A 19,033-nucleotide genomic window follows, 5' to 3' on the forward strand; every position below is an offset into this window, starting at 1 on the left:
ATTTCTGCCAACCTAGTTTCTCTTAAATCTGGGTCTAAGTGAGGTGGTTTTTGTCTTAGCTCGTATCGCATTTCAAGGGAGATCTATACAACTTCAGAACAGCATGTACTGGGCTGGGGAAAATATGCTTGACTACTGCTAAGCATGCTACTGAAAATTTCTCTCTATATAAAATGCTTGATTTTATATATTGAGATAGACCTTTATCATTGTATCCCCTGTTTTGTAAATGAAAAAGTGCTTTAGCTATCTGGTTATTAGTTTACCTTACATGCACTGTTTTATTTATCATATGAGGGTGGTTATATAGACCAGCTTTGGCAAGCAAGAATGAGCAGTGACCACTATGTGCTACTTTCAATATGAAGAGGCCCAGTTCAAACTCCCACAAAACAGTATCTTTGACAAAAGAATAAAATAGAGATGCTGGAAGCTCTGTGCTTTCTTGTGGCTCCTGGTCAGATAGGGCTAAAAATGGGCCAGTGTACTTGCCACTGCAGTCCTAAACACCAGCTTAAACATTCTGTCAATCACAATCAGAAAAGGAGAAACTGAGCTCTTAGTTTTGGTTTAATGTTGTCAGCATAGCTGTAGAATTGAGCATATCAATAAAGTGCATTAAGCAGTTCTTATCTGCTCTTCCAACCTTCCAAAGCTGAAGAAAACTGACCACTGTACACTTCATTTCACTGTACACTTTAAAATGCTTCATTTTAAATTGTGAAATTCAAGCAATCCCTCATAACACCTGGGATGTCAAATGGGACTGGAGAAGCTGTTTTACAGGATATTGTGAAGCAGCCTATTCAGAGGTGCTTATAATAAGGCACATACGAAAAATAAACACTCAACCCCATTCATCCATTTTCTTTTAATCTAAGTTTTTCTGGGGTGCCAGAAGACTTCAAGCATGATTATACAATACGTAGTAATTTAATCATCATTCCTTCTCAGGGAACCTTGTAAATATAAGCTGGATTCTTGAGCTGAATTCGTGACACAGTGCGACATAGGAAATTGTACAATTCTTTGAAGAAAACCCTGTTGTATTAAACCAAAACTTGCCCACAGATGTCCCCCCCTTTTTGCTATAGTGATCTTCTTTGTCCACTCAAATATACTGAGACTGCATTTCCCTGAAAACAAAACTTTTCTCTTCCTGCAAATATTTAGTGTTATTCAGCACTAGTTTGCTAACTTAATTGCAAAGATTGTTTCCTATCAGTCTTTCTCAGCCTAGGAGAAAGTATACACTTTCCCCCTGCTAACATCATCCTTTGAGGACAGGCAGAAAGCAGCTATCAGTACAAGAGATGACTGAGACTATTCAGCTATAACCTACAAGAAGGAAGCAGAACCTCAGGCCCAGTGGCCAGATTTGGCCCTCCAGGGGTCTCATGGCCATATTCCTTTATTCTAGCTACTGACTGACTGCGGTCAGAAAATACAAGGACTGGACCTGGGATGTCCTTGAACTCTGTTGCTGAAGTATGAATTACTGTGTTTTTAATTCAGCTACACTTAAAAGTCAGGTCTTGTTAACCAAACATAACCAATGAAGACGAACCCATGATTTGTTGTTGGGTTGTTCCAGCTTACTATCTTTGCTGGATTCAGATAACACAATAACCCACATTTCAAGGACAACCTGCACTCAGCCTTTTCAGTTCTCTTGCTGTCATTGTTTCTTATGTGCTCCCACCCCCTCCATTCTAATTCCTCTCCCCAAACACTTAGTTACTGGCAGTAAGAGTTTTAAATTAAAGCATACTGAGAGGGTTCAATTTTTGCTATTCTTGGCTCAGCCTACCCTGGAAGGGAGAAACCCTGTTCTGAATATTTAAAGTATCAACAGTATCTTGTTCTAAATCTTTTGCCCACAGATGAGTGATCCATAAAATGTTTATGTATTTCTGTTAAGAAAGAGAAACAACGGAACAAAAATGAAAGTTAAAACAGGGAGTAAGAACAAAATCAGAAACAGGAATTATTCTCAAAAGTAAGAGATAAGAATTACCTTTGAAAAATTCTTTAAGATTGATCAAGATGGAATAACCTTTAGTTGCACTTGGGAGTTGCCTACTGTGGATAAGTTTATGTATTTTAAGAACTTAAGCTCATTTGGTCTCTAACCTCTACCTGGCAGTGTCTGTACCTTAACAACTACATAAGCAGAAATTCAGTAAGCAAAGCTTTTCCTTCTCTGCATGTGCCTGTTAGGAGAAAGTTTCACCTACCTTATTCAGCATAGCATCCTATTTACACTTACATGGGAGCAAGCTTCACCAAAAGAAAGGACTTGGTTTAAAAGAAACCTGTATAGAATTGAAGTATAAGTCTTCCAAGTTTAGATTGAATTTTAAGTTAGCAACCTACCAGCAAAACTAATTCATGTAAAATCTCTACTATAAGAAAACTTGGAAATCTATCACAAAAATACCATTGTACCTGAAATAATAGGAAAGCTTTATTCTATCCAAGAAAATCTACACAAGCTAAATGTGTACCTAAAAATTTCTCAAACTTTTTCTGCATCTGAGGGCATCTTCAGCTTCCCAGAATATACATTAAAAGAAGCATTGGTAAAGCATGTTTGCCATCATACATTTTTCCACCTACATGGGTTCTGTGCTTCTGGAGAACAGTACTTAGAACCTCACAGCGCAAGGTAAGGAAACATTCTGGCAGGAAGCACACTCACCTCTGCTGAGGAAAGCTCAGTTCCTTTCTGACACTGGCCAAAGGAGCATCATTCAGAATATTCTTTACATGACTGACAATTGGCCATTTTTCTTTTGTTTTTTGTGTGCATTTTGTTTTATTATTTCAGCTTCCCATAAGGCAAACAAGATTCCTGTGGCCCAACAGAAGCTAGACAGCATGCTGGCTACTGAGTCTGCCCACTTGCAACCTTACATTTATTTTCTGCAGAAATTCATGTTAGAAAGCAATCGTGCAGAATTAACTAAAAGATAGAACCACTTCTATTAAGTAGTACTTACCCAGTGCCATAAATATCTGCAGCTAGCAAAATTAAGTAGGAGCAGTGCTAGAAAGTAATGAAAATATGTGAATTTCATGGATAAGACAAGTGTTGGGTGTCTAGCTGTTGTACCCAGGCAAATGCAATGCAGTCAGCATCACCATCTGGATAGGAGTCGTGAACTTTTTGCAGACTCCAATTCACTTTAGGAGCTCAGTGGAAGGGGCGTTTTTTAAAACTTGGCAAGGCCAGAGATAAAGGTATAACAAAAACACAGTGTAGCTTAAAATTCTTACTGCCAGTAAACTTTAGAAGAAGCGTTTTCAAACTTCTAGAATTGAGGGGAAACGCTGTACAAGAGTCAAGAAATCAAATAACAGTTGCAGGAAAGGGCAATTGCCTTCTGGGAACCATGAAGAACAGAACTGTCTCTTGAGTCTGAGCCTTCCTTCTTCCCACTCTTGTCCTAAACAAGTAAGTCTGAGGATGCAATCCTTTTGTTTACACCCTAGATGTTGTAAGGCACTGCGCTTGGAAATCAAAGCAGGAATGGTGGAACAGGAAATTTCCTCCCAATGTAGTCTAGATGAAGTACTTTGCTGGGTGGGGACCATGGCAGGAATGCCATCAGGATGCCTTATGTCCTTCAGGCCCCCGTTTCCTCCCCTCCCCATCTCTCACAATGCCTTCCTGACCACTTCTTCAAAGTCCATTAACTGACCTTATAGGGGCAACCAGTATGGGTCTTTTTGGACCAGATGTCAGAGAGGGACAGAAACTGAAGGCAGTTTCCGAGCTGCAAGGTAAGAGCCATTTCTGATCTCTAATTTGGGAATTCAAATTATCCACTGGCCCACCCAAACAGGATGGGCCACAGGATTGCTCTGAATTAATCAAATGTTTACATGCGGTATCTCAGCTACTGGCCAGGCAAACTGGGCTGATAAAAACTGTAATCCAAAACTTCTCGACAGTGCTTGAGTTGAAGAAAGTTGCAACAGCTTAATGAGCAAGTCCTATTAAGCTTGTATATCTTAGGTCAACACATCCTAACAATTTTTAACAAGAATGTTGAAATTACCATCCCTTGTGTTACCCAGAATAGCCCACTTTATAGTCATTAATCATATAAACCAATATCCTACAGCAAGGCTTAATTGATTTCACTAATCCATTGACTGCATTTGTTTTAAAAGAGGAAAACACACCACCTATGAAAAGCTTTTTGTGTCAAGAACACAAGGACAGGCAACAGTTTTGAACAGGGGTGAAGGGCTCAGCTTTCACTTTGATAAGCCTCTGCCCTAGTGCCATTACATAGGTGCAGAAGAGCACCTAATATATATCAGGATTTTTTAAGCAGAGATTTCTAATTCAACTTGGAATATTTATAGGTAGTCTGTCACAACCAAAGGCTCAAATAATGGAAGGCTGCCAACACTGGCTAGTAATAAATGAATTGTAGAAGAGGATGGAAGACCTCCATAGACTCCTTCAACCAGCCCATGCAATCTAGGCTGCAGTAAGCCATAGACAAGAGCTGATATATTTCAGAAAGTTCATGGCTTTATGACTGAAAGCAAGGCAAGCTTCATGCCATTTAGGAAGTCCATGCCTTGTCTTGTTTTCAAGTGTTAAGCAGATACAGCAAGCGTATTCCTAAAACAAGGTTTAATAGGTCAGTTTTTTCAATGTACTGCTGGCTAGGATGGCAACACTTTTAAAAACCATATTTGGTTTTAGATCTGAAAATCTGTCTTTATTTTGTATTCCTTTTTTTCTTTTTTTTTTTACAAAATGGATTCCAGGAAGTTTAAAAGGCAATACCAGAGACAACTTAGGCGCAGAAATCAGGTGTAGTCATTCAAAGCATTCAAGTAAGAATATGGTAATATAAATATCTGAAAAGCCTTCTCTGAGAAATATTCCAAACAATATGTATAACTCATTCCAAACTAAAAATGGTATTTTATAGCATATCTCCCATGAAAGAAAAATATAGAAGTAACCTGAAATACTCTAGAGACCCCCCCAAAGCTGTTTTTCCTTGGTTAGTTACATTAGAGAACTTGCCTTTGATTAAATTCCTCTCTTCCAAACATGGAAAGTTATCACATTGGATCCACTGTTAAAACAGACTGCATTTTTTTCTGGCAATATGTGTTCCAACAGAGTACATAGGTGAGGTAATGGCCTTGAAGTTTAATAGTCATCTCCTCTACTGACAATTTCTTTGCATGTTGGACGCAATAATATGGTATGCTCAAACTGTGCTGTGTAGGAGCCTTTGATATCACACAGGGGAGGGTATGGATCCACTATACCCAAGTCACACAGGTTCTTCAGAGCCATTAGGTATTTACTTTCACCCAGACGATCTAGCCATCTGCGACAGAAGGCAAGGGTGCCAAAGTTTTCATTGATAACATTCAGCAAATGTTTAGCTCTTGGAAGTCTATAAGAAAAGAGTGCATTGAATGAGTAAGATGACAGCCTGATGCTTAAAATGTTTTTGCTTCGGAAATGAATACAACTAGCAGGCTTACTGAAAAACCTATGCTTATTTACTCATAAGCAAACCCCACTGTATTCAGTGGAGCTTACGCCTTCATAATGTGCTTAGATTTGTAGCACTAAGTCATCACTTGAGAAAATCTAGGGCAGTGATGGCAGACCTTTTAGAGACTGAGTGCCCTAACTGCAACCCAAAACCCACTTATTTATCGCAAAGTGCCAACACTACAATAAAACCAGAAAACTGAGGTTTTAGTTTAGAAAAAACACCTCACAGCCAGTCCAATTCATATTCTCTCTCCCCCTCTCTCCCCCTCTCTCCCCCTCTCTCCCCCTCTCCCTCTCTCTCATTCCTTGGCAGCGGACAGACCAGCCAAGCGAAAGCTCAGATGAGTTGCAGCGAATGAGTCACGGCTCGTGACATCGTCTGGCACCGCTACTCCTTTCCGAGCATGTGCATGGCCCCTATGTGCGCTGTTACCTGATGCCCAGCTGCTGGGGCGATGTTGGCATGACTTGGCTCATGTGCTGACAGAGAGGGCTCTGCAGGCTGGCTGAGGCAAGCGTGCCATAGGTCCACCACCACTGCCCTACCACTACCCTGGTGCACACCCCTAACGCTAATAGTTCCATTGAAAATAGGGCGATTTTGAAAAAGCCTTCCTTGAGTAGCTTTTTCTGCACAGCCCATTGTTTCTGCCCATTTTGAACACATTCCCACCATCAAAATCATGCCAGGACACCTCATTTTTCTAACCCTAACTCTGCTGCAGAATCTTAACCCAAATACAGGGCTAAAATACCACTGAAAAGAGGGTGTTTTTGAAAAGGCCTTCCTTGAGTAGTTTTTTGTGCACAGCTCATCATTTCTGCCCATTGTAAACACAATAAAACCTGAAAACTGAGGTTTTAGTGTAGAAAAAATAACTCAAAGCCAATTCAAGCAAATATATCCTTGGCAGCACACTGAGCGGCCATGCAAAAGCTCGGACGAGTCGCGGCTAATGTGTTGCGGCTTGTGACATCATCACCTAGCGCTGCTACTCCTTTCTGAGCATGTGCATGGCCCCTATGTGTGCCGCTGTCCTATGCTCTGCTGCTGGGGCAACTTGGCTCGCTTGCCGACAGAGGGTTCTGTGTGCCCGCTGTTGCACGTGTGCCATAGGTTCACCACCACTGATCTAGGGCATCATAATTGTGCAGTGTTTCCAGTAATGGAAGAGAGAAGCCATTCCACTTCTTCTACTGTGCTGGCACTATTTCCAATTAACACTAAAGCGTTTCAGATACTAAAAACCTGACACCTTACCAATTCTTTTGCATCCTAATCTTACTAAGCAACTGAATTTTAAACATGTTTTTGCTTATTGATAAAATGGTTTTCAATAAATGTTTTCAACATTTCTTTTCTAAAGTTTAATGCTGTAAGGTAAAAGTAACTATTTCCCCATGACATTAAGTTCAATCTTGTCCAACTGTAGGGGGCGGTGCTCATCTCCATTTCTTAGCTGAGGGAGCCTGCATTTGTCCACAGACAGTTTCTGTGGCTGTGTGGCCAGCATGACTAAACACCGAGACACACAGAATGGTGTTACCTTGTCAGTGAGGTGGTATCTATTTATCTACTTGTATTTGCATGCTTTCGAACTGCTAGGTTAGCAGGAACTGGGACAAAGCAATGGGAGCTCACCCTGTCGTGCAGATTAGAACTGCTGACCTTTTGATTGACAAGCCCAGCGGCTCAGTGGTTCACCTGCGTCCCATGATGTACCAGTACCAATGTTGTACCAGTAGCTAAAGAATATTTGGATTAGAAATCTCCATAGTAATGCCAACATTTTGCTTAGCTTTCAAAGTAAATAGACAAACAGCTCTAAGTAGTATGGATTCCCATTTCACAAGGGCATTTAAATCATGCTTCATATAAGCACTACCTACTTAACTGTAATTGTTTTCAAATTTTGCAGTAGCTGAACTATTCCTTTCTACAGGGCAGACAAACCTAAAGTTACATATTTGTTATCTGGGGGAGAAAAAGTAGGACTTACCGTAATGGCACATGTCCAACATCGAAGTTCTTCATATAATGAGAACATTCCATATCATCATGAACAACACCTTTTCCTGTACTGCCAAAAGTTTCTATAGCATATACTTCTCCCTCCTAACAGGACAGAAACACAAAGTAGATAAGGACAGTAGAGTTTATTACAAATAGAACAGTCTTGGAAGTATTTGTTCACCTCTGACAATGTGGACACTAAAGCACAAATGCTAATGTGATTATTTATTTTCTGTTCTTCAAAGGTGACACAAATCTATTTCATGATACTGCTTCCCCTTTCAAAGTTCTCAGATAAATGCACATTAGTGTGCATAACAGGTAATGTGTATGCGAAAGAGAGGAAATGAAATTCCTTTCTTTGAAATCACAATTCTCAAACATTTTTGAAGACTGCTCGAAAATTGCTGAAAGCCATGAACTATCACTATTTTTTTGCTCCACAAATCAAAGCACATGATAGCTCATATTTTAATTATTGTTTTCTTAATCACTGGCAACATGTTAAAATCCAACTCTAAATTCTATTTTTGGAGATGTAAACCTGAGTTATATGCTTTGAAATCACCAGTAGGTTATGCCTAAATGTTAAAGTGGTATCCTGTATGATAATGTCAGCAGGAAGCAGGACAGTGAAATCCAAACAGTTAGTTTATTATTTGGTGGGTAAGAACACATAATACAATGAATTTTCAGCAAAAAAAAAGTAGTTTGTGGGTTCTGAATGAACCCTAGAGAGCCATTATTAGTGAGATGGTTTGACAGGACTTTTCATTAGCTCTAGTAATAATCAGGAATGCATGAATCTCAGTCCCATCAACCAACCTGCCTTCCCTTTTTCCTAAATGAAGATTTTTTTTTCGTATTCCATATCCCATGTTTTATCTTGTATTAACTTGTACCATCTTTTGCTTCTAAAAATCATCTTTGTCAATACAAAACTAAGTAAGAGAAGAAACCTTTATGAATTGCAAGAACAAAATACATGTTATTCCTCTTCTATTCTTGAGATGCATATAAGTTTCATTTTAATAAAACTTTTGTTAACTGCAAGTAATACAAACATGTCTACAGCATTTCACTGTGAGCTGTAGCTACATACTTGTGGCTTTCAATCGATTTATAGTGCAGAATACAGATTTAAAATTTCTGTCAGTGAGGAGTGGCTGTGGGGAGACATATCAAGCCAAGACATGAAAGGGTTGATCATAAGCATTAACCAATCTAACAATATACATATATTATATACATATACATAATGCATATGTAAATATAATATACAATAGTATACATATACATATAACCATAAGCAATCATAAGCATTAACCATCTAATAATATACATATATTCCGTAAGAGTGAAGCCCAATGAATTCATATATGAGATCATGCTGTAGGAGTCATTTGCTTACTTCCATTCTTGTTGCTTCTCCTCCTTTCACAATGGGAACAGTTTTGCCTGCATGTATCCTATATGGTCCAATAGAGTGTCCATTCAGGTTGCGAATTGGTTTCACTATTACATAAAATACAAAGCACTATGAAATAAATGCACTGACGTATTTAGAAGAACTAACCTTTCTATAATAAACTACTCTGTTCTTGCAAAACACTTTGTCTGCTTTTAGAATCTGGAAGTCTAGAAGAAATTCCTGAAGACAAAAATCTTCCTGCTGAATACGAAAATCAAGATCTTTTTAACAGAAATTATTATCCCAATATTTTACTTTTATAAGTATATATAATGCACAAACATGTTCTGTAATGTACCACCAAGTCATCTCCAAAGTTATGACAACCCTATGAATGAATGCCCTACAAAATCTCTTGTCCTTGACAATCTTGCTCAACTCTTGTAAACTCAAGGCTATGGCTTCCTTTATAGAATTGATCCAATCACACATACCCTTCCTCAGTTTGAAAACTATGTGCACCAGATGGAAATACATATACCTTGATATGTTTTGCCATCAATTTCAACTTCGTAAGATTCCATGACCTCTTGAATAGCTTCACCAACATCACAAAGACGAACATCTATTCCAGCACACTGTACGCATACACAAGAGAGGTTGAAATTGAAGATTTTTTTCCTCACAAAGTAGTTAAGAATTAAATTTACACGTTCCCTTGTGAGTATACCTTTATTCCAGTATTAGTTGCATCTTTTACAGCGTGTAAGAGTCTGTCATATTTTGGATTGAATGTGACAGTAAAAGCACAATCAATGATACGACCTGAAAGTAGATACAAATTAGATAAAAACATTTGCCTTACACTAAATTATCTAACTGCACAATAAGCAAGAGAAAACTCACCACTAATGTGTGTTCCAAAATCTATCTTGCAGATATCATCATATTGCAATACAGTTGGATCTCCAGCATTGGGGGTGTAGTGGGCAGCACAGTTATTCAGAGAACACCCCGTAGGAAATGCAAGCCCAGCATTTAAGCCATTCTCTTTGATCAATTTCCGAGAACAGTCTTCTAGTTTTTCACTAGGAAAGCAAATGTCTCTGTTACATGAAAGGATTTGTTTTCCAACTTCTTTATTTAGCTACCTAGGAGCTGCATTTTGGAAATTTCAAACTGTATTTTTTTCCCTTTTGCTATGCATTCTACTGATAATATTCTTACAGTCTGATACTAATACTTGCTGCCCCAAGCCAAAAAAGCTAAGTATTCTATCTCCAGCTACATCACAACACAGTTTTGCGGCAACTTTATGACAGCTTCAGTTCCCACAGAAAGTAACACCCCAAAATATCAGAGCCCACAGAAAGTTTTTAAAAATGCAGAATACTGTGGGGATTTTTAAAATGAGGTTCTGGTAAACATGTTTTTTCAATTATTACCTATGTCTATGCAAACTGGTATAGGACCCAATCTCCTAAACAAAAGTGTGCCCAGCATGTTTAAATAAATGTATGCAGATTTCAACTCTTGCACAGTTGTTCTTTAATTTAAAAAAAAAAGTCTTACCATCTTCTATTCTTACCAGATTTCTATCATTGTCATTCCAGGCTTGATCCAGCTCATAACGTATTTCCTGACTTGTCTATGTGCTTCAGCAGCCTCTCTGAAATCATTCCAGATCTCTTCACTTGCTTGATCGAGCGCTCTCTTTTCATCACTTGTTGTTCTCCAAGCAGCAGTTCGACTTTAAATATTTAAGTACAGACAACGTTTGGCACTTGTCACTGCAGCATTAGTCCAAATTTAGATGACAAATCATACTTGAATTGGTCACCAAATAAGCACCCCATGTACCAGATAGGAAAAGTATTTTAATACACCTTTCAATGATCACTAGAAGTATTTCACCTGAAGTATTCTTACAGACTGCATGCCACTGCTCAAATTATTAATCTTCAGATAGTGCAGCCAAGTTCCAAAGGCTGTACATTCATTGCTTGCTGCCAGTTTATTCTGCAACAATCTCCCGAACAGTTCTTTAATCTCCTACTTTTAAAAAGTTATAAATGGCATGAAAACATTTCAAAGATAAAATTATTAATACTGTGCAATTTGTAGCATTAGAAGCTGAGATACCCAGTACCTAGAAACTTTTTGGAATTTAGGGGAATTTAAGAAACAGCTGTTCTGCCAGATTATCTTCTGAGAAGGAAGAATTTAGGAACTCCTCTTAATCTAAACTTTAGCCTATACGTATGCACTTGAATTGGGTGGTCAAGAGGATTGTGGAACTTCAGAATGCAAGCAGGACGGAATGTATTTTATAATATCTGCTATACAACCACTCTGCAAATGAAAAACCAGCACAGTACAGAACAAGCTGAACTGCAAATTTTCCCCTTGCGTTGTTTTATTAAATTAAATTATTGGTTACTATTGGCCAGTTTAATTTTATTGTATTCTATTATTATTGATTGTATTTATCATAATCTATTTATTATCATCTATTGTATTATGGTCTGTATTTTGTGTTGATTTTATGTTCTGTAAGCTGTCTTGAGACATTTAGTGAAAGATGGTCTAGAAATGTTTTATTAAATTTATTAAATTGCTACTCTGTTTGTTTTATCTGCAAAAAAAGTTTGCCTGGGGACCATTCAACCTGGCACCTCAACTGTAGTCACAAAATGTATGCTTTAGTGCAAGTCAACAAATACTGTATGTTCTTTTAAGTGTTACCACAGATCTTTGATCTACATGGTATACTTCATATGCATGGCTTCAGGCATGAGGGTGGCAAATGTCCTAAAGACATGAAGAATTTGTGCATTCACGTGTTGCATGCATTAAGAACAACACAGCTCTCCTTGTACATTTGTAAACTTGTAAAAAAAGATGAGCAGGCTTTGGGCTTGCTTCATACACTGCTGATTGTCCTCAGGGCTTGACTTTGTGGAGTTTAAAATATGATTTCAAAAGGCAACAACTATCTTTTGCAAAGAAAATACACACAAACACAGGCCTAGTAATGAGTGGGCCTAAGCTCAGATTTACGTTGCTCTCAAAGTGTGTTATGTACATCCTTGCCATTCTTAGTGTAACTGTAGGCAAGGAGATTCCTAAGTATCAAGACAGTGGGAGCATACAGAATACCCTAGCTCATAAATTATAGCAGCATTCTTAACAAAGTCAACTACCAACAAACAATGCAGAAACACACAACGTTCTACGGATGAGAATGTTATGATACACCCAGTTTCTGTTAAAATGATACTCCAGAAAAAAAAGTGCAGAGTGAAAAAACAGGCAATTAGGTGATCTTAAGATTAATTTTCTGTCAATACACACTGTCTGTTCACTGCCCTCTGCCTTTTAAAACTGAAGGATACTTACCCATCTTGTGTTGGTGGATACTCACACTCTTCACCTTTTGGATATATGCCACTAGGAAACAAATCACATATTGGAATAGATGGAGGATCTGTCTGGACCTTAGCTGTTGAGTGAAATACAGATGGTGGTGAATTCCTTATAATGCAAAATCTAGTTCTATTAGTTTCAAATACACCCATTTAAATCTTGCATCCTGTCTGGACTCACATCTAAAACAGAAAAGATACCTATATGTCCTCAAATAACCTAGCCAATTTTCAGAGTGTCTTTCACAATTGCCAAAAGGTCTCTAAGTCAGTCTTAGCCAAAAGGCCTTATCTGTTTCTTTTCAGCCTACCCTCTTGGCCAGAGGACCAACAGCTGCTAAGAATGCAACTGCTTTCCTTCACAGTACAGCTCCATTAAAACTGTTAACTAGTTTTAGTAAAAGGCTGTCTACTTGGCAGATATCTATGCAATTTATAGAAGAGTAGCTGTTAAAAAGTTGTTCCTCTTTTAAAAATAGTAATAATCTTAAATATACAAGGAGGTCAAAGCACAGTGATAAATCACTTGCTTTAATTAATCACTTCTATATCTAATAAAAAAAATTTCAGGTTACAAAGCTGGGAAAAATAAGTTGCCCATGAGTATTAAACTGATAAGCAATGACCAATACTATGGATCAGTGGTCTTACTCAATATAAGATAAGAGTCATACATAGGCTTCAGAAAAATGGCACCAATAGAAGTTTCATGACTAAACCATGTAGCCAACACCTACGTCCTTTCTTCTTTTTCTTCTTTTTCTTTTTCTTCCCTGCGGCATTATCACCTTCACCATCAACATCTGCAGAAAACAAATGATGTAATAAGAGGGATGTAAACTGCCTACTTTATATATAGAGTCTCCGTAATACTATTCAATGCACTGCATGTAACAACATGTATACAATGGCACATTCAAGTTATAATAATTAATGCATCAACATTAAACTAAGAATCAATAAAAATAGGGCTGCACACAAGCAAGTCAAAAGCACTTTGCCCTATCATTGATTACTACTTCAGACCACATATTTCCTCCTCTTTATTCTATTTTCACTACCAACATTAATATACTGACTTATTTGCTAAAAGACCATTAAGTTATAACAACTACCACCAGAAAAGTTGGAGTTAGCTGGCCAGCAGGTACTTTTCTGGGAAAAAAGAGATGAAAATGTATGAACGTATTAGAACCATGGCCTAGAAAGTTCTCTTTAGTTTCTATAGTTCCTCGAAACAGAGAAAGATGACGTAAAAAGAAAGAGAATGAGCAACAACTGGCAATTCAGGGAGTTCAAGTTAGCCAGCCAACCAGCAGTTTCTAATTATTGATATATACACTACTTGTTTATAATGACAGCCAGTTTGGTGTAGTGGTTAAGAGCATGGGGCTCAAAATCATGTGATCTGGGTTGTAGCCCCTGCTCAGCCAAGAAGCCAACTAGGTGTCTTTGGGCCAGTCAGACTCTCAGCTCAGTCAACCTCACAGGGTTGTTGCTGTGAAGATAGGATATAGAGGAGGGGGAGGAGAATGATGTAAGCCACTTTGAGTTCTTTCTTTAAAAAAAAAGTGGGTTAGAAATCTAATAAATAAATCTGAGTTTTAGATGAATCAGAGATTTTGAATAAAAAGTAGCATTTTGATCATTGTCTTGTGAAAAATTAAATGCAGGGATGAGTTTTAGAGTCAATTAAAATAATTGCTATCTTTGTTGGTAAGATAAAGCTAAGGTATTAATAAATGCAGATATAACTGTTTCAGAATGAGTTCTAGGTTATTTTTAAAGTAGTGCTATTAATATGTTTCAATGCATTCTAAAACACACACACACACACACACACACGTTTTTAAAACAGTCAATGTTGTTCCACACTACTGCTCATTCACCATTGCTGATTTAAAATTCTATCAGCTTTCTCTTGTCCTTAAACTGCTCTTAATTCATTTATACTACATCAGAAAAAAATTCTGGCATATAGTTAATTCATCCACAGAGTTGGAAAACTTTCCAGTTCCCTACACTAACCACTGCAATATCTGGCAATATTCAGTTCTACAGCTACTGCTTGTCACATTACGTTTTTTTCTGCTGGCAAATTTGCTGATTAGCAAGCCAAACCATTTGGGTTGCCATGTCCTTGAAGACTGTTGAAAGCTTTCTATGCAGACTATAACATGGTTTCTGTACAAGATCGAAATCCCAAGCATAATTATTAGGAACTAAATCCCATTGTATTAAATGGAAATTATAGCCTAATAACTTGTTTAAGCATGCTCACTATCAGCTATAAAATTACTGTTTCCTATTGCAAAGCCTATGGTACCAATAGATTCAAAATTGTCCTTAATTTGCTAAAGAAATATAAAAATCTTTATTTGCTATTATACTTAGAATACTGTCATTTATTTCTTAGAATTAGATAAAGCACACACTACAATTATAAAACAACATACTTAACTATTCCATCCAGCCACCATTAAAGAGACTGTTTGACTAAATGGCCTCTGGTCTGACCTTCAAAGCAATTCTTACTTCTAACAGTAACTTCTGACATTATTTTTAGTACATTCCATTTGACACCATCACTTTAACAGTCATTCAATATTTGCAGTCTTCCCTAAATTATAGGAAGCTTAAGTAGTGAGAAATGTGATTCATTAGAGCATAAGCCATCAAAAGGGAAGAGAGGGGAAATACTAGACATCTAATCTAACTTTGAGAAGAAAAAACACATAGGCTGCATTTAAATACAACTTCAAAGGAGCCACAGCAAGTCTCCAAGTTCAAATGCCCCATACCTTTTCTTGCTATGGTGTGGCTGTGAGAAGACCAAAGCTTCTGCCAATTAACCACAGTTTAGCCCTATGCACAAAATCTAAAATATGGTTAAAGCTATTTTCATGAACTACAGTTTAAGGCTGGTTTATGTTCACTAACTGTAACTAGCATTTGTTGTGCAGAAACAGTGTGGTGTAGTGGTTAAGAGAGCCAGTGTGGTGTAGTGGCTAAAAGTGCTGGGCTGGGACTTAAGAGATATGGGTTCTAGTCCCACTCAGCCATGGAGCTAACTGGTGACTCTGGGCCGATCACAGACTCTCAGCCCAACCTACCTCACGGAGTTGCTGTTGTGAGGGTAAGACTGAGAGGAAGAAGAGAAGTAAGATGCCTTGAGTTTCTTGAAAGAAAAAATGGCAGGATATAAATATAATGACAACAACAAATGTCAAGCAAAATCTTTTGAAAACAGTGAAGTCATGTAAGAGGAGTGGGCAGTGTATGAGTCTGAGGCTCAGTGTGGCTGATTCTCGTCACAGTAAACTATAGTATGACTACTGGCCATAGAAAGTAGAGCTCATAGGACCATATGGTAGCATGATACCTGAACAGAACCATTAAGTGTTGCTCTTGCCCAAACAGTATTAAGTTGTAGAGCAGTAGAAGCTGGGTATTAAACTTAATTACCATGTCCTATATAGGCTGCTATTCTGACCTTTTACAATACACAATGAGCCTTTTAACTAACATTTAAAACTTCACTCCCATCTTCTCTATCATGTGGCTTTTAAAGGTAGTGCATAAACAGCATTAAAAATGACTGCTTCATCTAGCTTTTCCAATATAGCTCTCTGGATTGAGCCATCAGTTGCAATCCTTCACACTTGTATAAATCTGATGGAAGTTAATAGTCTCTTGCAGTGTCCATACTTTGGCATGTTCAGAACAGTCAAACTAAACAGTCACTTTAGAGGAAATTAAGCTGGATCTTCATTAATTCCTTCTAATAACCAGAAAATATGAACTCTTTGCTTAGAATATGAACTCTTAAATGTTTCATGAACTGAATTTAGTGTCTATGACTTTTAAATGCTTCAGAGGACTGATGCAAAATTATAAGCTTTCTATAAGCTACTATGAATAGCAATTTGACTCTTTAATAATATTCCCCAACAAGAAATCCAATATAAGCCACTATAGTGCAAAATGTTGAACCTTAACCAGGGAGACCAAGGTTCAAAATCCCTGCCCTGCCATCCTTTGGATTATTTCCTGTATCTTACCTTGAAGCATCTTGACTATATACTGATGGATTTGATGTATAAAGTGTTAAACAGAAATATAATAAATATTACTTTCCTGGTTCCAAGTTGCAGTTACTTAAATAAAATCAATTTTTGAAATCATTGAGCAAACCAGTAGATTATAGTCCTTAAACAATGATAAATCTTTTCAATCAACTAGATAGTACTGTTTCAGCATGAGCATACTTCTTATTCTAGTAAGTCCTTAATTAAAATTTCTACAAACATTTTGTACATTAACATACAATATACATTATACATTATATAATGCACCTTATGCATTGTACACTGTAAATGTAAATTATGCTTACCTTCTTCTTCATCATCTTTTTCCTTTTCCTCCAGTGTTTGTTTATCCAACTGTTTTGTTACTTCATCAAGTGTTGTCTCCAATTCTCTTTCAGTTTCTTGTTGTCCTGTTTGCACAATATATGGGTTATTTAACATCCATACAAAGTATGACAAATGACACAAGATGCTTTTAATATCTTACACATGTTTTCTCAGTTCTACAACTCTTCACTAGCCTTGTTTTAGCACTACACAAGTATGATGCGCTTTTATCATACAGATAAAGTATGATGTGCTTTTAAATATGCACATAGATTCAAATCTCTCCCCCACCCATAGGACAGGTGCCAAATGTTCCTTTAACCGAAAGGTTGTAAAACCATACTTCTGCCTCATGTCTCAAACACTTATATCTCTAATTCTGCCTGCAGTTCTGTAGGAAAAGTAGGCTATTACAATGTCTCCCAAACCCACTAACTCACACTCCCACATTTTCTCCCATTGAGAAATCCTTTATTCCACAAAGTGTATTAATTCTAAATCCAAGGTACCCAATATCCTGTCTCTCATTACATGTGGATTTCATGCAGACATGCTATTATGCTTGGATAACAGTGTTATTGCTCTCCCCCTCCCATATACGCTTATGACAACTTTACAGCCAGCCCTCAGCTTCTCCAGTAGGGCTGGAGAAAGTCCCCAGCAGAGCTCTCATAAGCAAGATCTTTCACACAGTAGCACTTTTAAGGTTTCTTAACCAGGTATCGTGCACAACTATGCCAAAACGCGATAAAACTGACATGATTGGCCCATATCTAATACTATCCTCATGCTCTTACAAAATAAAGGAGACTCTAGAAACATTTTGTAAAGACTTCACCCACAACAGCAACTGCCACAGCTCCCCTGAATAACCCGACAGACACGTTAATCACCAACCAGGCAAGTAAAAGGGCTACTAATCCCACCCCATTTTTCTCGGTCGCATCTACAGCCAACATGGCCAGCTTCTCCTCTTCTCTTGCCCGTACTGAGACGACTGCGCACTCACTCCTGGAAAGTTACTCCAGTACCTACCCCAGCTTTCCCCCTCACTCTACCACAGCCTCCCCCAACCTGCACTCGGTCGCTCTATACCTAGCCCGGCCCAGCTCGTACCAGCGACGGTGCCTTTGCTCTTCTTCTTCTTCTTGCGCTTCTTCTTGGCACCTTCGTCAGCACCGGGCCCCACTGCGCCTTCTCTCTCCTCAGGATCCAAGGGCAGCTCTCCGTTCAGGTGCTTTTCCTCATCGGGGCTGCCTCCTCGCTCCACACCCGCCATGTCGCAGAACCCACCGTCGTTCTCGCACGACAGCCGCCGACAGACCTACCGAGGGAGATCGTCGCTCTGGCCCGAGCTCCTCTATGGCACAGCACATAGGCACGCCGGGAAAGCTGGAGGACTCGGCCCGAAGGCGGGAGGGAGGCAGGCGTGAGGCGGTAGAGCGTGCGCGAGAAGAGCGTCGCTTGTAGCGTAGCTCTGTGTGACCTTTTGTGTGGCACGGCCCGTGTGGGTGAGATTTGTGCGTGCCTGCAGTCTGGGCTGCAATGAAAAGGATACCCAGCTCAGGGTCTTGTTTACAAAGTGTGTTGTAGGAACAACGTAACGCTGACTACGGCTGGAACCTGGTACCAACCTACCTGGAAGTAAGTTTCATTGAAGTCAGTGGAACTCACTTCCGAGAAGATATGCATAGGATTGCGGTATTATGCATAAGCTTTCTTAGACTATCCTGTTTCCCCGAAAAGAAGACCTAACCGGAATATAAGCCCTAGCATGATTTTTCAGGATGCTCGTAATATAAGTCCTACCCCCAAAGTAAGCCCCAGTTAAGATCGTCAGCCAGATGGACACTTCTAGTATGTCTGTTGCAGCACAATTTGGGGTTTGGAGTTGTGACGATGTTCCAGAAGACATGACTGTATTTGAATAAATGTAGATTTTTGTACATGAACAAATGAATAAATGTAGATTATTGTGCATGAAAAAATAAGACTTCACCTGAAAATAAGCCCTAGTGCATCTTTTGCAGCAAAAATTAATATAAGGCCCGGTCTTATTTTCAGGGAAACATGGTAGATGGTCTTACATGAAGACGTTTGCCATAATAAGTTGTAAATTTTGTACACACTTTAACTAGGAGTAAAATCTTAAAAGCCAGTGAGGTTTTATGACAAGTGCCTGTATAGGATGGCACTGTAAGTTGCAACAGACAATGCATTTAT

The 19,033-nt window shown here is 38.5% G+C and overlaps 2 protein-coding genes across 2 annotated transcripts in view; one reads left to right on the plus strand and one right to left on the minus strand.

The window, feature by feature from the left end:
• Positions 1-856: 856 nt before the first annotated feature.
• METAP2 (methionyl aminopeptidase 2) lies at positions 857-18,153 on the minus strand. The gene is made up of 11 exons (XM_044455548.1): positions 17,927-18,153; positions 16,789-16,893; positions 13,133-13,198; positions 12,370-12,472; positions 10,559-10,720; positions 9,877-10,058; positions 9,701-9,795; positions 9,512-9,608; positions 8,971-9,074; positions 7,546-7,661; positions 857-5,438 (listed from the first exon to the last, which is right to left on the minus strand). Exons 1-11 carry the CDS (start codon positions 18,087-18,089, stop codon positions 5,186-5,188), a joined length of 1,446 nt encoding a protein of 481 aa, XP_044311483.1. The 5' UTR covers positions 18,090-18,153; the 3' UTR covers positions 857-5,185.
• Positions 18,150-19,033, plus strand: part of LOC123036352 (uncharacterized protein C3orf20 homolog) — a 42,064-nt gene continuing 41,180 nt past the window's right edge. The window contains exon 1 of the mRNA XM_044455533.1: positions 18,150-18,454. The gene's annotated coding sequence lies outside the window, so the exon portion shown is untranslated. The remainder of the gene's footprint in view (positions 18,455-19,033) is intronic.

Source organism: Varanus komodoensis, unplaced genomic scaffold, assembly GCF_004798865.1.
Source record: "Varanus komodoensis strain SLA01 unplaced genomic scaffold, ASM479886v1 scaffold8, whole genome shotgun sequence".
In the NCBI taxonomy this organism is placed as follows: domain Eukaryota; kingdom Metazoa; phylum Chordata; class Lepidosauria; order Squamata; family Varanidae; genus Varanus; species Varanus komodoensis.

Bases quoted from the DNA above. Each gene is read 5' to 3' on its own strand.
- METAP2 (XM_044455548.1), bottom strand. From the start codon at position 18,089: ATGGCGGGTGTGGAGCGAGGAGGCAGCCCCGATGAGGAAAAGCACCTG. The intron at 12,473-13,132 runs GTAGGTGTTGGC...TTCACTCAACAG, and splicing joins GAAGAAAAAGAAGAAAGGAC to CTAAGGTCCAGACAGATCCT. The intron at 10,721-12,369 runs GTAAGTATCCTT...AAATATTTAAAG, and splicing joins TATCCACCAACACAAGATGG to TCGAACTGCTGCTTGGAGAA.